Source organism: Balaenoptera acutorostrata, chromosome 20 (assembly GCF_949987535.1).
Source record: "Balaenoptera acutorostrata chromosome 20, mBalAcu1.1, whole genome shotgun sequence".
NCBI classification, from domain to species: domain Eukaryota; kingdom Metazoa; phylum Chordata; class Mammalia; order Artiodactyla; family Balaenopteridae; genus Balaenoptera; species Balaenoptera acutorostrata.
The window spans coordinates 23762987-23779488 of record NC_080083.1 but is presented as its reverse complement, the minus strand read 5'-3'; the positions used below and the strand labels follow the sequence as shown (position 1 = coordinate 23779488).

The following is a 16502-nucleotide window of genomic DNA, read 5'->3' as shown; positions in this document are numbered from 1 at the left end:
AATGGGTTAATTTTATTCCAGATCTCCAAAATGAAAGATAAAGTGAAGAAGAATTGTTGGGAATAGTGGAGAGAGAGAAAACTGGGTTTACCGTGCAGAGGTGATCCAGAAGGGCTGCTGGATAGACCTGGAACAGGGCTACAGCGACCTCCTTGCTTAGACGTCAGTTCCTGTTCAATCTCTTCCAGCCCAGCACTCTTCTGGAAACGGCTCATACGATTTACGACTCGTGGTGACATATGTGTTCGAACACAAGGCTGGCCACCATAAGGGTTGATTGGGAAAACGTGGGAAGTCCCCCGGAGTGTACTGACCACAACCCAGCGACAGTCATGGCTGAAGCATATGTCTTGTACCTAGAAATGAAACAAGGAAAAACAAAAAATGATTGAAACTATTTGGATTTACCTAAGAATATCACAAACATATTACTAAATATGAACAGAAATGCCTGCGTGGGGATTTCCCTGGTGGCGCAGTGGTTAAGAATCTGCCAAAAAAGACCCAACACAGCCAAAAAATAATAATAATAATAAAATAAAATAAAATATAATTAATTAATTAATTAATTTTAAAAAAGAAATGCCTGCCCAGTTACCAAATTTACCTAACATCAGATTATATTTTCAAAATGTTTCTTCTAAAGATTAGATTCATGGTGAATACTGATCAAAACTCCACATAAGGGATTTGATAAGATTTACAATAGGGAATTCTGTCCCTTGCTGTATAGAGTGCCAAGTCAGAAAATAGGACCTAGGTGGTTTCACCCTATAGAGCTATACTTAAAAAAAAAAAAAGGATATATGGATAATGTTCATTTCTTTAAAGGAATTTACCTTCCAAAAAAGCATAGAAGAGTAAAAATTAAAACATACATTATACAATGCAGGTGAAGTTATTAATCCAATCATTCACTCAACGAATACTCACTGGGTACCATGCTAATAAACACTAGGAACAAAGAGGTGGATAAGAAATCATCCTTGGGCTCACAGCCTACCAGGAAGAAAAGACACAAGAAATTTGCAAAAATATAACATATGAAAATGAAATAACTATCTTACATTTGAGGCACAGTGGTAACAAAAAGGAAGGAAAATATGAAATCTGCTTCTGAGAGGTGAAAAGGAGATGTTCAAGAGGGTAGAGGGTTAGGAGTGGCACCAAAAACACATGATCTGAATAGCTGTGGGTTCTGGAATTAAGTTTTGAAGTAGGATATACTTACAAAGAAAGGAGCGATGGACATTCTAATTTAGATATATGCAGATATTCTACTTTTGATATAGATGCACAGACATAAGATGGAAATGATGAGCAAGTAGTTCAGTATGTCAGAAACAACATGAGAGTGAGCAAAAGCCAGCCCAAGAGGTGTCTGGATTTTATTTAAGAAATAGGGAGTCAAGATTTCAATTCTGGAAGGATGATTGTGGGAGTGAATGCAGGGGAATGGATTTACAGTGGAGATGAGGGTAGTTGAAGGAAAGTTAAGTAGAAGTTTCTTCAACAGACACAGATATAGGACCCTGAAGAGAGGTGGGAAGAGAAAATGTCTCAAAACACCCAAATGACAATCCAAATGTCCATCATCGGACGAATGGAGAAAAAAGATGTGGCATGTATATGTACACAATGGAATATTTCAGCCATGAGAAAAATGGATATCCTCCTAACTGTGACAGCATGGATGGACCTTGAACACATAATGCTAAACGTGGTAAGTCAGACAGAGAAAGAACTTTACAGTATCACTTATATGTGAAATCTAAGAAAAGCAAACCTGTAAAAAACAGAGTAAAATGGTGGTTACCAGGGGATGCGAGGCGGGGATAAGACTGACCGTGTTTAAGGGTACAAACTTGTAACGAGTAGTAAATAAGCCATAGAGGTCTAATGCACAGTATACTGATATAGACAATAATATTGTACAGTTATATAATGTGATAAATATGCGTAAAATGGCAATCACATTGCAATGTATAAATGCATCAAAGTAACAAGCTGTACACCTTAAATTTACACAATGTTACATGTCAACCCTATTCAATTAAAAGAACCACTCTGATAACAATGAAAAAAAAGAGAAAAAACTTATGTATTTGCAGTGGTTGGCAAACACTACAGGCCATACGGTCTCTCTCAGCTATTTCCCTGCCCTTCCAGTGACAAAGGAGCCATAGAAAATATATGTAAATCAATGAATGCAGCTATGTTTGTAAAAAAAAATTTTACAGAAAAACTGACTGGCCACAAACTTGATCTAGGTAAAGTTAGTCACTAAATTGTATGACATTTATCAGGTACTGAAATACAGAAGTCCCAGTATTTTCAAATTAGCAAACTGAATTTATTACTTTTATCTTGATAACAGTCTAATAATGACAACTTGAACAAAAATGTCTCTATTTTCTTTTATACTTAAAAAAGACAGCTAGGTAAAATTCCATATTGTTCTAACCACAGCCTTTTTAAAAAAGGGCAAATCACAGATACTTAAGAAAGATTTCTATGTTGACTAAATGATAAACTAAAATAATTTTTCATCACGTAAAACAAATGTCAAACCGTGCTTTAAAAAAAATAACCCAGACAAAAAAGTATGGTAAAATAAAGATAAAATGTTTGTGAGTAGGATTTAAAACTTGTGAGTAAAACTCCTCAAGCAGTCAAAGAAGCCAATTTTCAGTGTATTAAATCTTCAAATAAGCCTAAATTCAGCTTAAAATCTTGACTAATACTTCAGAAATATTCTACAAGCAAAAGCTATAAGTATTCATCAAAGTACAAGAGCCTGGAATCTTTGAAATAAAAAAGAAATTTTAGTCTTACATCAAAACAGGATATTTCATTGCTAGACAACTGACAGACCAAAATTATCAATACATGACCCCAAACTGACCCACATGCCTGCCCATTTCAATTACTGTGACACATTCAAATGACACATTAATGTTATAATTAAAGAATCTCCTGATTCTTTACACTGAGAAATTTAACTCCCAGCAATTCTAGAATTACGAATAAAAAGTCATTCCTCAAGTGCTTTACCTCTCTACTTCACTTACACTAACTTTCAGCTAAACGACTTATAGAAAAGCAGGAGAAAAGGAAGGGGTAGGACAAAGAAAAGTGTAAACAGCAGAAGCAAAAGAAAAGAAACACAGTACCAGACAAATTTAATATTATAGTATCAAATGTATTAACACAAGCCAGAATCAAATATATAAAGAAGGGCTTCCCTGGTGGCGCAGTGGTTGAGAATCTGCCTGCTGATGCAGGGGACACGGGTTCGAGCCCTGGTCTGGGAAGATCCCACATGCCGCGGAGCGGCTGGGCCCGTGAGCCACAACTACTGAGCCTGCGCGTCTGGAGCCTGTGCTCCGCAACAAGAGAGGCCGCGATAGTGAAGAGGCCCGCGCACCGCGATGAAGAGTGGCCCCCGCTCGCCGCAACTGGAGAAAGCCCTCGCACAGAAACGAAGACCCAACGTAGCAATCAATCAATCAATCAATCAATAAATCTTTAAATATATATATATATATATATATATAAAGAAAACTATCTTTAGGCTTACTGAGTAACTTATGTTCCACCCACAGCGGAACTAAACCATGTCATCTAAAACCTTTTTCCAAAACACTTATAATCAAGATGACTTCCTGGTCTGTCAATGAAAAGAAGTTTCCTTCTTTCATTTTAAGAATACTTCTGATATGAGGTGGTGCTAACAAACAGTATCAAGGCAAGAAGACAGAATTCCACCTAAAAGTTTACTTAGAAAACTGCTATTAGAGAAGTGATTCTGCTCTGTGACCTTAAAGACACATCAGGATACATAAACGAGCAGAGAAGAGTTGCTAAAGACATCAGCTGTCAAGAAACGAGAGAAAGTTTAATCCTTTAAATAACATTACAGAGGATAACAAGCCGCCTATCCACAAAATGCAAAATGATACAACTGTTCATGTTATCAAACAAGTTGGGTGGTTTTTCATACATTATTAAAAATAAGAAAGACTGGGAACCATTAGGACACTCATTATTATCAATTTGGAGCTTTTAAATAAGCAAATGTCAGAATTCTTAACTAATGAGATATAAATAAGAAATAGAGTGCTTAATTAAATGTTTTGCAAATTTCTATTAGGTTATATAATTTATTGCTCTTTAAATGTATTATTTGGCATATTTATAACATCTCACACTTGCTTCTTATTGTAATGATGTAAAATTTGGCTATGAGAAACCAATTAGGCATGTAGAAAGCTGAAGTATTTGTTCCTTAAAACATACTGCAGCTATATGCCAGTAATTCTAATTTATACAAGTATTTTTTTCAGCAATCTAAATCAATTTCATTGATTTACTCATCCAAACAATATTTGGGGCAACCAAAATCTAATATAGCAGACATATATGGAATCATTACATCCAACATTTTATCAAAACAAACAACCAAAAGAAAAAAAAACCTCGAGTGTATATTCCATTCACAGAATAGGCTGAATTCAAATTACATATAAAACAAGAGTATTTCAGCACTAGAATTAAGTGTTACTACATTTAAGTATCTAAGATACAGAAATGAGCATCGCACAACGCTCCCAATTTATGCCGCAAATTTACCCCCAATCCCAATTAACTAATAATAGCAATTTTAAAATTCAGCGTTATTTTAACACCCTAAAATCTAAAGCAGAGATTCTCTAACTTTTAGTAGACTAAGAAGCACCTAGATTATTTGTAAGAAATACAGATCCGTTGGTCCCACCTTCAGAATTACGATTCAGGAGGTGCTGGGAGGTCTTAGGGGAGACATGACCAACAATTCTGCAGTTTTAGAACTCAGATAATGATTCTGATACTGGCCTGAAGTCTGTAATATGGAGCCAGAAAAAAAAAATAAACTTACCAGAAATAGCAGTCCCCCAGCCCCACACCAAACCTTAGAAATTACATAAAAGACACTCTTTTCTAAAAATGAAGTAATGGCAATGATTTCCTAAAGTGTGAGTGGGGCAGAAGACTGACTGAAAAGGGCAGGAGGAAACTTTCTGAGATGATGAAAATGTTCTATACCTTGATTTATGGTTGTATAGATGTAACTAGTGGATGGCAAATAGAACACCCAACCTCCAACCTTCACTCCCTCAGCTGCCACCACTACAGATCCTTCCTATGTGCTTCCCAAAGCCTCTCTTACAGCAGGTGTTGGAAAGCATCCACTTTCTTGACAAAAGGAATTAACATCACTGAAGCTGTCCTTACTCCTTGAATTCACCTTACTGCTTTGAATTCAGAAATGATGCCCACTGGAGTGGCAATTATAAAGCGATCACAAGAAAAAGAGCAAAAAAAGTCACTGAGACATTGTACCAAAACTGGCAGCAGCCTTCTTGTAAAGTGAGAAAAAGAAACCCTGGGTTTTTTTTTTTTAAACCATTGTTTTTGTTTCTGTAGGCAGATATATGCCGAATGATTCAATTACTAATTCCCTTTCCAACTCTCTTTTAAAAAGAAAGAAAACCCGAAAGCAGAGAGTACTTGGATAAAAAGTCTCAAATCCCAGAGTACTATTCTTTCACAAGCCTGTAAGAATGGCAATCAAAACTGTAAAGACAAGTCCCATATCACAAAAACTAACTAGCCAAAGTCCAAGCCTTCAGATGAGGTTATGTTAATGGCAGTAAGTTTGCTTGAGAATAAGATGCTTAGAATGGAGATGTGGTAAAGACAGATAATCCACACACACCCTCTATCTCATCTGCCTACTCCCTCCCCATATCAGTTCTTCAGATTCATTTATTTATCCAATAATGCATTCATGGGAACCCTATTACATGTTTTGCACTCTTCTAGGTGCTAGAAATTCGAAAATGAGCTATCAAATAAGCAGCATGCTGAACTCTTGGGCATCTATGCCAGAGAAATGAAAACTACGTTCATGTAACATACTCATAATATCCCCAAACTGTAAATAGTCCAGGTGGATGTTTAAACGAACTGTAAAAGTTAGGTTACTTATAATAGGGTAACATGAGGGAAATGTTCAGTATCTTGACAGCAGTGGTGGATACACAAACCAACATGTGATTAAATTATATACACCTAAACACACACACATACACAAACACTCACACACAAGCACAAGCACATCTGGTAAAATCTGAAAAAGATCAGTGCATTGTGCCCATGTCAATATGCTGGTTGTCATATACTCTAGTTTTGCAAAATGTTACCATTGGGATAAACTGGGTAAAGTGTACATGGGATCTCTTAGTACAATTTCTTACAAGTGCCTATGAACCTATGATTATTTCAATAAAAATCTAAACAAACAAAAAAAGCGAATGTGACACCTTGTAAACACCACGAAGCCAGCAGTGCTAGTGCAGCTGGCTCCTGCTGCAGCCTGAACTTGAGTGGAGACAAGGATGAGGGGTGGTCCAAAATGCCAAGGAGTGTGAACCGCGGCAGTGATGGGAGTGGGGGCAGAAAGAAAGGGGCTGTGGTGCCTGGACACTCGCTGGAAGCTGGTGAGCACACCACTGCTTATCAGGAAATAACTGGCACCAACACTTGGCCAAGTGAGGAAAAAAGGCCAATGCTCCTGGCTGCCCCCATAGTATCTGCAGACTAGCTTCCCCTGCCACCAAGACAGGGGATAATGAGATCCCCTGGCAGCCGTCACTGGAAAAACTGGCATGTGCCCCTTAAACACATTCGTCCATGTTCTCGTGTAGGGGGAAACAGCCCATGCCCTCATAGGAGGAAAAATACCCTGGAACGAAGTGTAAGCACAGTTCACAGTAGGGAAGAGGAGCTAAGATGACCTTGCGGGTGTACTATTGTTGTCGTTTATGTTGATAAATGTATAACTAGTATTAATGGCTTAACTGATTGTACTTACACGCTTTTAAGTGTCAGGGGGTATCCTCTGCCATGTAGATCGAGGTGACAATGCGACAAGCCCACAACAGCTCACGTACTAGGCTTCCAGTTCCTTCCCATGTTATGTAATAGAAACAACAGAATCCCAGTAGGAAAAAGTTGAGGTAGAGACTTAATGGCTGCTGAAGTACACAGCGGTGTTATCCCAGTACAACATCGCCACCTGCCTGATCCAGCAACCAAGTACGCTCCTTTTTTTTAGATGGCAGCTACTAACCTGCTACCAGGTTCTTGTAACTGAACAACTGACCCATGGAGGCTTTGTGATTTTCCAGACCCACACTGGGATGAGTCAACTCAAATCTGATGATGAGCACGGTGGGAGGGGCCCGACAGGGCTTGCTAGTCAAGTGGGAATGGTATATTCCAGAATATGTTCCAGAATGGCCCTAGGAGCACCTTGTTTTTACCACTACTTTACCACCCACTCTACTGCCTGAAGCAATGCCACTGGTTCTATAAGCCCCTGAATCACAGAGTTTCCTTTAAATGCCTGATTGATGGTTTGGCTAAAATGAGAAGTGATGGTGTCTGCCGGCCCAGGGCAGCTGCACAGCACCAACAAAAACTGTGGATGGACAAACCTAAGGACCAGTCAACACAGCAGGATAATGGAAAGCTGTCACCTCTACTTTGAGGGGTCACTATAACTGTGGACCAATCATGCCCATTCATTTATGTATTATCTATGGATGTTTTTGCACTACAATGACAGAGGTAATACATGTAGAATGCAGAGTTATTTTACAATCTGGCCTTTTAAAGAAAACTCCTGCTTTAGACAAATACTCCAAAGGACTAGAACTGTTATATTTATACCGAAACTTGTCATCTGCCGATGGCCTTGTCAATGGTCTGTTTGCCATGAAGTAGACTACATACCGGCAGATTGCAGATGTCCCTCTTTTAGGGCCATGAGCTGTGCAAGCAAATCATGGCTGGTAACTGAAGAATCTGGGTCACTAATGCCCAAGGTAAGAATCCACCCACTGATGAGAATGACTGGAATCAAGCCACTGATCAGGCCTGCTTTTTGCCCTGCCTTGTACAGTGATTTCCATCTAAATCCATCAATTATAAATCTTTGCCCCATCTATTATCCATTGTTTCATATCACTCAAAGTATACATGATGTCGTAATTTAAAAGCATAAATATACTACAGGTGCTGGGGTTAGTTGTTGAACTATTAGGACAACATAGTTGACAGGATTGGTCAGATATTTGCCCTTTTTTCCTTATTTGTTCTATCAAATGTTGAGAAAGTGTTATTAAACTCAGTTTTAGGTGCACAGACACTTAAATCCTCCTGATAATTTGACTCAAACATTATGAAATATCTCTGGTAATAGTCTTTGTCTTAACCTCTATTTTACTTGATATTAATATAGTCAAATTTTTAATATTCTTACATTTATTATTTGCATGACATACCTTTTAACATGCTTTTACTATCATCATATTAAAGATTCAAAGAAAATGTTTAATAGATAACTTGTTCCTTTAGTTTGAAGTTCTTTAGATTGGAATATATTAAAATTTAATATAATTATTTATATGATTGAATTTTGATGTACCATGTAATGTTGTTTTCTGTTTATCCCCTCTGTTTCTTGTGCCTCTGCTCCTCCCTTTCTTCCTACTTTTGAATTAATTGAACATTTTTTAGAATTCCATTTTATATGAAGTTTTGTCTTTTTAGGTGTAGCACATTGAACCTTGAAATAGTATAGTTCCTTGCTCCCACCGAAGCACCAATGGTCCATTATGCTATAGTTATATGCATTACATGTATACAATATAAACCTTCCTCTCTAATAAGAAATTGATCGTTTCTCACATACTTCATTACTTCCAAGATATCCAAGTTTGCTCTGGTATCATTTCCCTGTGCATGATTTCTAGTGTGGATGTGCAAGGTTTACTGCTCACTCCTTCATTCTTAAATGATACTTTTGCTGGATGGAGAATTTTTGATTACCAGTACTTTTTTCTTTCAGTCCTGTAAACATGTTATTCCACTGCCTTCTGACTTCCATAGTTTCTGATGAGAAGTCAACAGTTCGTTCAAATGTTATTTCTCTGTATGTAATGTGTTATTTTCTTCTGGCTACTTTCAAGATTAGCTTTGGTTTTCAGAAAGTTTACTATGATGTTCCGGTTAAACTTGTGTTTAGTCATATTCAATATTTTTTTTTCAATAAATTTGGAAAGTTTTCCATCTTTATTTCTTCATTTTTTTTTTTTTCTGCCTCATTCTCTCTGTATCCTCTCCTTCTATACAGATTGAGAGGAATTTTGCTCCAGGATGGATCATACGCAGAGTCTCAACCATACCTGATTTGTATGATTTTGATGAGGAGATCTGAACTTTGGAGCTGATGATATTTTTAAGAAATTTTAGAGTTAGAGGAGATGTTGTAATGTGTTGAGATCTTCAGGGATGTTTGTATGGAGTAAATACATTTTACACATGACATAATCCTGAATTTGAAGGGTCAGGGGGTGGACTGTAGTGAGGTAAATAGTGGCTCTAAAAAAGACACATCCAGATCCTAATCCCTGGAACCTACATACAGTACATTATAGACCCAAAGAGTGACTATTACCTTATATGACAAAATAATGTGATTAATTTCTAGATCTGGAGAAGTTATCCTGGATTATCAGTGTTGACATTAAATGGAATCACAGGTACCCATATAAGATACAAAGAGGAAAAGACACAGAGAAGGGGAGGAGGCAATGAGATCATAGAGGCAGATACTGGAGTGACGTGGCCATTAAGCAAGAAATGCTGAGGGTCACCAGAAGCTGGAAAAGGCAAAGAACAGATTCTTTGTTATAACTCTAGAGGGAGTGCAGCCTCACCAGCACCTTGATTTTGGACCTTTGCCTTCCAGGACTGTGAAAAAATAAATTTCTGTTATTTTAAGGCAATTTGGTTTTGTTCTGTTATTTTAAGGTAATTTGTTATGACAACCACAGGAAAGAAATGTGGAGTAAATTTGTATATCATCCAGAACAATGTGAATTTAATGTTGCAGACTGCCTGTAACTGAGGTTGCTGGGTGGAATGGCAAGCTTATGTTAAGATTTTCATAAACTGCCAAACTATTTTCCAGAGTGGCAGTACCATTGTACATTCCCAACAGCACTGTACAGAAGATCAAGTTCCTCCACTCATTGACTTTTTGAGAGTTCCTTAAAACGTGTTGTAGATACTAGACAACTTGTATCTAATCCAAAGGGTTCCTCCTATGTTTTCTTCTAAAAGCTTTATAATCGTAGATTTTATATTTAAATCTGTGATCCAATTTCAGTTAATTTTTGTATATGGGATGAGATATGGATTAACACTTTTTTTTTTTTTGCACATCAATACCCAGACAGACAGTCTATTACCACTGTTGAGAAGACTAACTTGTCTCCACTTTGCACCTTTGTCAAAAATCAATTGTACATATGTATGGAAACATTCCTGAATGTTATTTAGCTTTAATAAGTCTTATTATCAGGTAGTGGTAACCCTCCAACCTTGTTTTTCTTTTTCAATATTATTTTGCCCAGTATAAGTCCTATGTACTTCCATATGAATTTGAGAATTAGCTTGTCAATTTCTATCCAAAAAATTTTTTTGTAAATCCTGGTGGGATTTTGATGGAGATTGCAATGAATATATAGATCAGTTTGGACAGAAATGATATTCTAACAATATTAAGTATTCCAGCCCAAGAATATGGTTTAACTCTTTTATTTATTCAGGTCTTTATTCTCAGCAATGTTTTATAGTTTTAGAATATAGTCTTGTACATGGTATATAGTCACTATTTTTAAATTTTAACTAATTTTTTTTAAATCACCAATTATTTTTTCCTAGTATGTAGTACCTGAAGCCTTGTTAAAATCACTTATTAGTTCTAACTTTTTTTGTAGTATCCATTAGATTTTCTACATGTCATCTTTAAATAAACATAATTTTACTTCTTCCTTACTAGTATGATGTCATTCTTCCTGTGGCTGCAGATTTCTCTGCAGATCTCAGCAGTTCTTTCTTTGCAGCTTTCATCTCTCTGGTGCTCTGTCCTGAGAACTCGATGATCTTTGTCTCCCTGGACTCTCATCAACAAAGGGAGTCTACTAGGCTCCATCTGGGTTCCCCCTTCCTGCACCATGGACTCTTTTTTCCTGAACTGATCATCAGCTACTATCAATTAATAATATTAAATAGCTAGATACTTTTCCCCTTGAGTATTAAACATACTAATCATACCATTTTGTAGGACTGCTCTGATAAAGTAAAAGTAACACGTATGCAGAGGTTTCAAAAGCAAGTTTACCATTTATCAAAAATAGTATGTTAAGTACAAAAACTACTTGTGTCTGCTTCAGTAAGACTTTACAGAAGTATATTTTTAAAATATTGTAAGGTCTTACTATATACAACTTCATTGATGAAAACTAAGAATATTTTTCTAACTGCATATGTACTTTATGAGGAAATTACTGTCAGATGCAGAGGATATCCCAAGTCACAGATCACAAAACAAGTTAATTCAACATAATTAGATCCACATATTTGATTTCTTTTCTTGCCTGATGAAAGTACCCTCAGAATCCTTGGAAGATTCCAGAAGGACATGATTTTAAAATAGTCAAAGACAGATAGATCACTTGCCATACAGATTTCATCATTGGTGCTAAATTTTATATATCATTTCAAAATTACTTTCAGTAGAAGTTTATAAAAATTAATTTTATGGTCATTAATTGAGTTTCCTTAGATCTTGATGTTTGATGTTTAAAATTTCCAATCTCCTAAATTACAGGGTGTGACATAGAACAACATAATTTTAATAATGTCTATTTGGTTTTCCTACCTGTTAAATAGGAATAGCATTGTCACTAGCAAACATTAGTACCTACAAACATTTGTCCATGTGCAGGGCACTGTTCTACGGATGAGAGACACCAAGAAGCTTAAGCAAGATCTCTATTTCCGGTTGGATATAAAGGTAAATTAAGTGACAAATAATTCTAATGCAAAAGAGGTATCAAAAATAGGTATAAATTTTTTTTAAAAGGTGTGGGTGCTTAAAATAATTCTAGTAGATTGTAGCTGAGGTACAGCATATCAGTAAGTAGGGAGGGCAGGACAGGCATTAAAAAACCAGAGTTAAGGGGCTTCCCTGGTGGCGCAGTGGTTAAGAATCTGCCTGCCAATGCAGAGGACACGGGTTCGAGCCCTGGTCTGGGAAGATCCCACATGCCGCGGAGCAACTAAGCCCGTGAGCCACAACTACTGAGCTTGCGCGTCTGGAGCTTGTGCTCTGCAACATGAGAGGCCACGACAGTGAGAGGCCCGCGCACCGCGATGAAGAGAGGCCCCCGCTCGCCGCAACTGGAGAAAGCCCTGGCACAGAAACGAAGACCCAACACAGCCAAAAATAAATAAATAAATAAATAAACTTAAATAAAAAAAACAAAACAAAAACCAGCAACAGGAATAGGATAAATAACCAGACATTGGGCATTTTTATTAAAAAAAAAAAAAAAACCAGAGTTAAGAAATAAAATGTGCCCTGTATTGTACAACACAGGGAATACAGCCAGTATTTTTAGTAACTATAAATGGAACATAACCTTCAAAAACTGTGAATCACTGTGTTGTAACATATAATATTATACATCAACCATACTTCAACGAAAAAAAATTTTTTAAAGAAATAAAATGTGCCCAGCAGCATGCTGAAATAGTAAATCTTTACCTAAAATGCTCACCTAATTAAAAACTTCCATGCAAAAGAAACAAAAACAAATGGTTACTAAATAAGAGTAAGCAAGTTCATTGTACCAGAAAGTTAAGGACACTGTCAAAGAATAATGGAGATAGGTCAAAAGTACATAGATGTCAAGCTAATAGGCTCCAACTGGCCAAATCTGGGATATTTTGAGTATTAAAATAATTATTGAATGACTATAACCCATCTAATAAAGAATCTATTCAATCAAATGATATATGTAAATAAAAGAAGTAATACAAAGCTTGATGAGGAATGGGATATTTACATAGTTTTAACTGACTTCTCTTAACCCGCTATCCGCCCAGGGCACAGCATAGAGGCAGCAGACTAAAATGTCCTTCTCCCAATCTTCCCCTGAAAGAAGTACATTTGCGTACTTTAAAGACCACTGCCAGCTTCCTATCAGTCTGCATCTAGGTGCTGAGATACACACCACATTAACAAAATGAAACATGATCATCCCAATAGATGCAGAAAAAACATTTGACACAATTCAACATCCATTCATAATAAAATCTCAATAACGTGGGTATAGAGAAAATGTACCTCAACATAATAAAGGCCATATATGACAAGCCCACACCTAATATCATACTCAATGGTGAAAAGCCGAAAGCTTTTGCTTTAAGATGTGGAGCAAGACAAGGGTGCCCATTTGTGATTCTTTTATTAAACACAGTATTGGAAGTACTAGCCAGAGTGCTTAGGCAAGAAAAAAATAAACAAGTAAAAGTCTTTCAAACTGGAATGGAAGAAATAAAACTGTCTCTATTTGAAGATGACATGATCTTATATATACAAAAACCCTAAACACTACACCAAAAAACTGATAAAACTAATAAACAAATTCAGTAAAACTACGGGATACAAAATCAGTTCTGTTTCTTCACACTAATAACAAACTATCAGAAAGAGAAATTAAGAAAATAATCCCATTTACAGTTGCATCAAAAAGAATAAAATATGTAGGAAAATTTAACCAATGAGGTGAAAGACCTGCACACTGCAAACCATAAGACACTAATGAAACAAACTGAAGAAGACACAAATAAATGAAAAAATAATCCATGCTCATGAATTAGAAGAATTAATACTGTTAAAATGTCCATACTACCCAAGGCAATCTACAGATTCAATGCAATCTCTATCAAAATTCAAATGGCATTTTTCACAGAAGTAGAACAAAAAATCCTAAAATTTGTAGGAACTACCAAAGACCCCAAATAACAAAAGTGATCATGACAAAGAAGAACAAAGTTGGAAGCATCAAGTTCCTTGATTTCAAACTATATTACAAAGCTAAGGTAATAAAAACAGCATGGTATTGGGGTAAAAACAGATGTTAGCAGTAGAGCAAAATAAGAAAGTAAAAAAAAAGGGGGTATTATTAACAAAGAAAAGACTGCAACTATCACTTGTATAGGTATACATTGTTTTAGATTTCTGACCTAATGTAACAAGAAAAATAAAATTGAAAACAGTCAAAAATTATCATAATTGTCAGAAAGTATGTTCTACTTATAAAATCCAAGAAAATGTTACTGAAAAAGTATTGGATCTTACAGTAGAGTCTAGCAAAGCAGGAAGATACAAATCTAATACAAAACAATCTATAGTTTATGATACCTCAGCAATAAATAACATTGGATGCAAAAATTCTACATTTAATGATGTGAATTCTAACTGTATTAAAATGTAATTTCAATGCAATCCAAATAAAAAACTTCAAAATATTCTTTATATAACTCAATAGGGTTACTCTAAAATGCATTTCAATGAGAAAATGCCAAAGAATAGCTGGAAAAGTTTTTGAAAACGAACAATAAATCTGCTAAAGTAAAACAGCATAATGTTGGTAAAAGGTACTGCTTTATTTTTACTTTCTATTAGAGGAATTTTTTTTTTTTTTGGCCACACTGCACAACTTATGGGATCTTAGTTCCCCAACCAGGGATCGAACCCAGTCCCCCTGTGGTGAAAGTGCTGAGTCCTAACTACTGGACCGCCAGGGAACTCCCTAGAGGAATTTCCTGATATACATTAAGTGCAGAGATTGCTATAATGAACCACCAATATCAGCATCACCCAGCTTTGCATATTGTGTTCAATCTATCTCTTAGTTTGTTTTGTTTTGCCAGAATATTTAAAAGCAAATTAGAGATATCATATCATATTGTTTCACCAATAACTACTTCACCATGACTTCAGGTTATATGCCTAATAGATTAGGGCTTTAAAACAAAAAGTAACACAATTACAGACCCAGCAAAATAAACTGGTTAAAATCATGTAACTCCCAGTTCAAGGTCAATTCTCTCTGTCTCAAAAATGTCTTTTTTATACCTTGTTTAAATCAGGCTCCAAACAAAGTTCACATATTGAATTTAGTTGGTAAATTGATATGTCTTTTAAGACTCTTGTAATCAACATAACCATATCCCTACTTGTCATGTATTTGTTCTTTTATCTAACCAACACTCCCCTATGGCTAGATTATTTTAAAGCAAACTCCACACTCTTGTATGAATCACAAAAAAATAAGGATATTAAATTCCTTAATAGTATCTACTAAGCCAAATGTTCAAATCTCACCACTTGTATGAAAAATGTATTTTCATACTTGATTTGTATGAAACAGGATTCAAACAAGGTCCACACCTTCTACTTAGATATTATTCTCTAAAATTACTTCTAAGCCCTGCCACACAGCCTGGTTTTTGTAATGAACTTCCCACATTTTAGATTTCACTAGTTGCACTCTCATGGTATTTAACTTGTCCCTCTATCTATGTATTTTGTTTAATGTGCTAATTAACAAAATTAATTAGCCGGTTTGCAAGGCAGAAATAGAGACACAGATGTAGAGAACTAACGTATGGACACCAAGGGGAGAAAGCGGGATGGGGTGGTGGTGGGATGAATTGGGAGATTGGGATTGACATATATACACTAATATGTATAAAATAGATAACTAATAAGAACCTGCTGTATAAAAAAATAAATAAATAAATTTTTTTTTTTAAGAAGTGTTCATTGTATCTAGTGGCTGAATTAAATTCAGGTTTAATTTCATAGACGATGTTGTATACATCCTAATTACATCATATTCGGAAGCACATGATATAGGTAGGACTGTTCCACATTGCTAACATTAAGACTCATTAGCCAAAACCACACACAGATGTTTGTTGCCTAGGTATATTGTTTCATTAGAAATAGCAACACAGTAATTCTTATATTTCTACATTTTTTAAAAACTGAGGTACAACTGACATGTGACATTAGTTTCAGGTGCATACCATAATGTATATATTATAAAATGATCAACAAAATAAGTCTAATTTCCAACATCTTTTATTCTGAAATTCCTCAATAAGGAAAAACTTTCCCTCATCAACTACTTGGTCATCTTATTAAATTGATACAAGAAAGGCAGGGTACTTTCTCATTAATTATCAATTTTTAGAATAATGAGGTTGCAAACAAGCAACATACAGTAATGTCCAATACCTTGTTTTTAAGTATCATTATAAATCATGGGTTTATATATATTAAAGATGTTTCATTCTATTATAGAAAATTTAATGCAAAGTCATGACAAACAACATTTTAGACTATTGGGAAAGAATGGACTAGTCAATAAATGTTGTTGGGTCAATGAGCTATCTTTCAGAATAAACTATATACAGAAGTGTACTGGTATATGCATACCCACAGGCTCTGTGAAAGAATATTTGGGATT

The 16502-nt window shown here is 35.7% G+C and overlaps 1 protein-coding gene across 5 annotated transcripts in view; it reads right to left on the bottom strand.

Moving 5' to 3' along the window:
- Positions 1 to 16502, bottom strand: part of BCAS3 (BCAS3 microtubule associated cell migration factor) — a 577971-nt gene that overhangs the window by 363921 nt on the left and 197548 nt on the right. For all 5 annotated transcript variants that reach the window (XM_057536260.1, XM_007190268.2, XM_057536261.1 and 2 more), the window contains exon 15: positions 92 to 356. In XM_057536260.1, the coding sequence (XP_057392243.1) occupies positions 92 to 356 (265 nt within the window). The remainder of the gene's footprint in view (positions 1 to 91; positions 357 to 16502) is intronic.